This window comes from Octopus bimaculoides, chromosome 5 (assembly GCF_001194135.2).
Source record: "Octopus bimaculoides isolate UCB-OBI-ISO-001 chromosome 5, ASM119413v2, whole genome shotgun sequence".
Taxonomy (NCBI): Eukaryota; Metazoa; Mollusca; class Cephalopoda; order Octopoda; family Octopodidae; genus Octopus; species Octopus bimaculoides.
The window spans coordinates 39,848,017-39,855,288 of NC_068985.1; the positions used below are offsets into that span (position 1 = coordinate 39,848,017).

Here is a 7,272-nt window from a genome sequence, read left to right on the forward strand (position 1 = left end):
ATATATATATATATATATATATATATATATATATATATATATATATACATATACACATATAGATATATATACATACATGCACACACACACACACATATACATATACATATATATATATATATATATATATATATATTCATATAATTATACACACACATACATATATATTATTAATTATTTGTAGGTTTCATTTGAATCAAGGTATTTTAATAATAAGGACACCAAGTTAGGTGTGAGATCAGTATAGTCATGTATATACCATATACAGACACTCGTGCATATATCCATGCATATACAAACATGTCCAAATACTCATATATACATGTATATGAAATTATATATCCATTATATACTCTCTTATTTGTTCCCAAAATGAGAAGACCAATACACATTCCACATCTTGGTTTTGTTTCCAAACCAAATTCTATATTTTTAATTTTTGATTTTTAATTCACCCGAAGAAAATGTTGTTTTTTTCTCATGATATGATCAGTTAATTCATCAATAAAAAAATTTATCTGAAACAGGTGTAGTAAACCTTAACCCATTTGTGTACATTCAAAATTTAGAGAGCTGCTATTAAAATTAGGTTCAAGACCTATAATATGTCCCTATTACATGATTTTGAATATATTTGCAGCAGTGCAGCGAAGATATAGAGGCAAAGCAGTTTTTCTTTTTTATGATGACAATTCTTAATTCCATGCTATGATATATACACACACACACACACACACACACAAACACACACACTCATATATATAGTGAATCCAAACAAAGAACAAACAGGAAAAAACAATAACGCGAGGACGTGGAACAAAGTACTGTATTATCAGATGCTCAGGAAAGGATGGAAAGAGGATTTAACGTTGCGAGCCTTGCTCTTCTTCAGAAATAGAGGAAAGTCAAAAGGAAGGGAAGACGGAGAAAGAAAATCACCAATGATATACACACGGTTACATTTTGAAATGACTGGAAGGGAATGGGTGAAGAAAAATTCTTTCTAAGACATGAGAGTGTAAGAGAAGGAGATATGAGTATGTGTGTGCGCACAGGTCTGTGTGTGTGTGTGTGTGTGTGTGTGTGTGTGTGTGCGTAATAAAAGCACATGTATGTGTGTATGTGTATGTGTGTGTGGTTTTGGCTGTTTATATGTGTATGTGTGTGTGAGTGGACTTTGTGTCGATTAATGTCATAGGAAGAATTTACAGTAGGAATTTTAGGAAGGAGTGGCTGTCTTTTGTATGTCTCCCTTCACATGTGCATAGAAGAATGGTCAGTAGAAAGGTGTTTAACTGGTAGTTTGAAGTATGTGTGTGTGCATGTATGTATATGTTGTGTGTGTGTGTATGTTTTGTGTGCAGTGTGTGCCTGTCTGTATGTGCATGCATGTGTGTGTATGTGTGGGGTTGTGTGGGGGATTGTGTCTGTGGTGCAAATGTGCGTTACTGCGTGTGTGTATGTCCATGTATGTATAATTGTATACATGTATGCATGAGTGTATGTTGTGTGTGCGTGGGAGGTATGTGTGGGTTCATTTGTGTGTGTGTATGTGTGTGCATGTGTGTATATGTGTGTGTGTGTGAGTGTATGCGTGTGTATGTGTGTGCGTGTGTGTATGTGTACGTGTGTGTGTATGTGGGTATGTTTACATGTGTGCATGGAGTTGTGAGTGTTATGTATGTGTGCGTGTGTGTGTATTCATGCGTGTATGAGTGTGTGCGCATGTGTATGTCTATGTATGTGTGCACGTGCATGTGTGTATGTGAGAGTGTGTGTGTATGTGTGTGTGTATGTATATATTGTGTGTGCGTGTGTATGTGTATGTATGTGTGTATATGTGTGTATGTGAGTTTCTGTATGTGTGTACGCGCGCATGTATGTATGTGCCATGTGTGTGCGTGTTGTGTGTGTGTATGCGGGAGGTATGTGAGGTATATGTGCATGGATGTGTGCGTGGGTGTGTGTGTATGTGTGCGTGTGTGTGTGTGCACATGTATGTGCATGCGTATGTGTGTGTGTATATGTGTGTGTATGTGCATGTATACGTGTTGCATGTCTGTGGTGTGTGTGTGCATGGGTGCGTGTATTTCTTCGTGTGTGTGTGTATGTATGACTGTGTGTGAATGTGTGCATGTATATAGAAATAAAATAAAATATAATAAATTAAAATAAAAAAGAGGTTGATAGGGGATAAAGAAGAAGTTAATACAATATAAAATGGCGCAATAAAAAAAACAAAAAATGAAATAGAATTGCTTGTTGCAGGAGGTTGTAGAGACAGTCATTAGAAGGGGGAGGTTGTGTTTAGTCTGAAGGGGATAGTTGTTCGTAGATTAAAAATATAACACTGTTCCAGGCGGAGTCGCAAGTGTGTGGATCCGTGGTGCAGAGTGAGGCCAAAGACGGAGTTGATAGAGGGGGAATGGTTGGCCAAGTAGAAGTGACAGGGGTGTTCGAACGTAGCCAAACATCCCTTAGTTGTTCGCTGAACCAGTCGGCCAGCCAGCAGCCCATCTGATCTACATATAGTTTACCACAGAGGTTGCATCTAATACAGTATATGAGGGTAGAAGAGGTGCACACACATACAACACACACACACACACACATATATATATATATAAACAAAAATAAAATAACAAATATGCAAGGGAGTTAAGCATAGACACACATTCTTATGCACACACATATATATATATATATATATATATATATATATATATATATATATATATATATACATACATACATACATGTATATATATATATATATATACACATACACACACACACACAACATGCATATTCGCAAGCACATGCATGTATGCATGAACATGCACATATGTGTATATGCATCTGTACACATTCACACAAACATGCACACTGCAAAATTTGCATTTCTCCAGCAGTAGTAACATGATTTCTTTTTTCACTTGTAAGAAACTTTCAGTCAGTTGAGTTTTTTAATAAACAAAGCTAAAAATCAATAAAAAGATAAACATATACATATATTTATATAATAGAGTTATTAATATTTCTAAGTCTCTCTAAAGGAGACTACGGCAGCGGTACTGGAAATTAATAGTTATCGCCAAGCCAACATGGCAGTCCCAAAATTAGGACGAAAGCTGCCGTGAATTAGCTCCAAGAAGCCATCGCCTCTAGCTAGCTATGTGACACACGAAACCTGTGTCCTTTATAACCTTCGAACAGGGGAGGTCAGCTGACCTCCCCTGTTCGAAGGTTATAAAGGACACAGGTTTCGTGTGTCACATAGCTAGCTAGAGGCGATGGCTTCTTGGAGCTAATTCACGGCAGCTTTCGTCCTAATTTTGGGACTGCCATGTTGGCTTGGCGATAACTATATATTTATATAATTAAAAATATAATATAGTCATTTCATCTTTTTACAAAAAGACATGAGTTTTCATATAAATATATTATGCTAAGGTAATTTTGAAAATCAAGAATAAGTTTCACTTGGAAATTGAAACCAAAAACCACCTAATTTATTTGTCATACCCACTTGTATCTATACAAATCATGAATCATCTATACATTTCATCATGCTTGATAAGAGATGATCTGCAGCTAAACAAGATTATAACCATCACCAATATCATCAAAAGTCATTTAGTTGTGTGCAGTCACCCCAATAGAACAAGAAACCAAATAACCTTCAAATCAGACTTATTATTTATAAAAATTTGAAAAAATGGGAGCACAATGTAGCCCTTGATAAACTTAACTTGACAAAAACAGGAAAAAAAACAGACAGAATATTTATGCAGAGGAACATCTTTGATCATAAGTCTGTTCAGTGAAGATAAACAAGGGGCTAAGACAGCAACTAGCTGATATGAATATTAATCTCCAACTTAAGCAAAACAATACCTTCACACGTGGGCACAAGATAAAAAATTTGTTAGGAGGAGATATGAGAATAAGGATACAATTGATTAAAATGAGACCCAACTGTATAACAATTATTTATTTATTGAACCGCAGAGATGAAGAGACTGTGGAACATAAAAGTGAAAATTATACCAGTGGTAACAAGTGCACTCTGTGCAACACCCAAATTGCTATCTAAAAGGCTGAAAGAAATAGAAATTGAGACACATATTGGTGACCTGTAGAAAAGTGCTATCCTGTATTCTGCAGGTATCTAAAGAAAGGTTATTGAGAGTTGAGGAGATCTGTTGTCATCGAATCTTATGATAACATCCTTACTAATTAAATTTGCATGTAATAGCTTTTGAATAATAATAATAATAATAATAATAATGATTATTATTATTATTATTATTATTATTATTATTATTATTATAATGGTTTCTGATTAAGGCACAAGGCCAGCAATTTTGAGAAGCAGAAAACGGAAGGTTACATTGACCCACTATTCAAATGGTACTTTATTTTATTGATCCCAAAACGATGAAAGGCAAAATTGACCTCAGTGAGATTTGAATTCATAGCATAAAGAGCTGAAAAAAATACTACCCACAAGACATCTAACCATTCTGCAAGGTTTTTTTTTTTTTTTGTCATAAATACAAAGTCACATATTTGTGGGGAATGATCAGTCAGTGATATCAAACCTAACACTCAAAGTGTGGGATTTGAATTCAGAATATAAAATGTTATAACTAAATTTCATTATGCATCTTGTTTGATAATGAAACAAATGCCAAACCACAGCCCCCATGAATTTTTAACATAAGCACATGTATTTGAAGAGAGAGAGGTATATAGTTGATTATATTGGCTCCAGTAATTGGCCTTATTTCATCAACTTTAGAAGGATAGAGAAACATAGCTAAAAACTGAAAGACAATTAGTTTGACATTACTGTTTCTGTCACTAAATAATAATAACAATGATGATGGTTATGTTTTCTAACAGAAGCACAAGGCAATACATTTAGGTGTATTTGACTGAACTAACTCCTGTTTTTCACAGCTATTTATTTAATGGCCTTAAGAAGGAGGAAAAGAAAAGATGACTAGGGTGGAATTGGAACACAGAATGTAAAGATACATAAATAAAAATCACAACAAATTTTATCCAGTCTCTACTGATTCTCTTGTCCAACACTCTAACAACAACAACAACAATAAATCTTACTAATTTTGGCACAGGGCCAGCAATTTAAGGAGAGAGAACAAGTTGATTACATTGACCCCAGTACATGGCTGGTACTTTATTTTACTGATTCCAAAAGGATGAAAGGCAAAGTTGATCTTGGCAGGATTTGAAATCAGAATGCAAAGAGCTGGGACAAAGCCATTTTACTTGATGCTCTAATAATTTAGCCAATCTACTGCCCTAAAAATAATAATGGCCCAGATTATGGAAAGGATTGTAGTAGATTTAAATGAAACCTCTACTTGACTGTTCTCATTTTATGAACCCCAGAGATGAAAGGCAAAATTCACACCAGTGGAATTTGAACTCAGAATGTAATAAGATGTAACTTAAGTATGACAAAGTATTTTATTCACCACTCTACTGCTTCTGCCACTGATAAATAATAATTCTTTCTACTATAGGCACAAGGCCTGACATTTTGAGGGAGAAGGTTAATTGATTACATTGACACCTTGTACTCAATTGGTCAACCTCAGCATAACTTGAACTCAGAATGTAATATGCTGGAAGAAATACCACAAAGCATTTTGTCCAGCAATCTAACAATTCTGCCAGCTTGCTGCCTTATACAATAATGATGATGGTGATGGTGATGATAATGATGATCATCATAATGACGATGACAATGATGATGATGATTAAATTAGGCACACAACCTGAAATTCATCAATAAGGACCAGTGCAGAGTTGTGAAGTTCATGATTTTCCCAAGCCAGAGTTCTTGTGTGTGTGCCTTAGCCTGAACAACGACCAGATGACCAGCTGGACACAACCCATACAAATTGGGATGATGTATATCAGATTGAACATAGTAGACTTCAAAATGTTGGTCTTGGACAATGACAGCTTTCCATCCTTTAGCTGCTGGTAACCATAAGAGTTGAGAATATTGACAATAAACATGGGTGAAATTGAAATGGCTGGTTTTTCAATAAGTGCACTCATTCCAAAGATCATGGATGAAATTGGTTTCCTGGATGTTGTTTGGTATTTTTGGTGAAGCAGAAACAAAAGGTGAAAAAAGAGAGCATAATGTTAATGAAAGATATCATTGTTACATGTAAATATTCAAAGGTTTCAAAAGTAAGACAATAAATTGGTAAAATGATTGTAGATGTAATTGTTTTGGATGTTGAGTGTGAATCTAGCCTGAGTAACTACCAGTAAACTTGATAAAGTGTTGGCTTATGAACCAGATGCTACTAAATACTGAAGCATCTAGTCTGTCACTCAGCCAAAGCCAAAATGCATGTGTGAATGCAAAGGTGTACAGATGACTCAATCAATCTTAGTCTATTAAAAACATACATCTCTCAAGGAAATTCAAAGAAAAACTGGAAAGACAATATCAGAAAACAAATATTGTACTGGCACAAGATTACTATGATTGGTGCCTAAATACCAAACGCGAAGAAAAGCTATCATATAAATGTCATGGTACTTAGACTGCCACATGGGCAGACAATTCTAAATGTCACATAGGTTGAACAGTTTAGTTAAAACAGCAGATTGTTTGACTTTTGCATAATGTCATGCATGTTATGAATAATGGCAATGTTGATTAAGGCTTCTAATAAGCCAATCGTTGCTACAGTGTATTTTTCATAACAAAAGTGACAAGGCAGTATCTACATAAAGAGGGTCAAAAATATGTCTCAATATATTTCTTTTGCTCAATGCCAATTTATTACCAATATGCACACGCCTACACACACACACGTGTGTGTGTATAGATATCTATGGATTTCTATATACATACATGCATAATCTATACGTATTGTTATGTTTTAATATAGAATTATTACATTACTCAAATGCCAACTAATAATGGAGTGAATATGTGAGCAATATATACTCAAAATACGCACTGATTAAAGCAAAACCCAAAAAATCCACATAAAAACAAAGCAGTATGCAAATTAGAAGAACTATTATTTGTAGAAATTAACAAAATACAAATACATTTACTAAACAAGGCAAAGTCACCAAACTGAGTTCGATAACTAATCAGATCAGAACTGAATTAGAGCAATATAACATATATATATATATATATATACATACATACATACATACACAAGGGTATGTATGTATGTATATATGTATGTATATATATAT

General features: G+C 34.4%; 1 protein-coding gene across 4 annotated transcripts in view; it reads right to left on the minus strand.

Moving 5' to 3' along the window:
- Nucleotides 1-87: 87 nt before the first annotated feature.
- The window catches only part of LOC106879856 (transmembrane protein 180), a 26,547-nt gene continuing 19,362 nt past the window's right edge, over nt 88-7,272 (minus strand). For all 4 annotated transcript variants that reach the window (XM_052968330.1, XM_014929570.2, XM_052968331.1 and 1 more), the window contains one exon: nt 88-6,127. In XM_052968330.1, the coding sequence (XP_052824290.1) occupies nt 5,851-6,127 (277 nt within the window). In that variant the 3' untranslated portion in view covers nt 88-5,850. The remainder of the gene's footprint in view (nt 6,128-7,272) is intronic.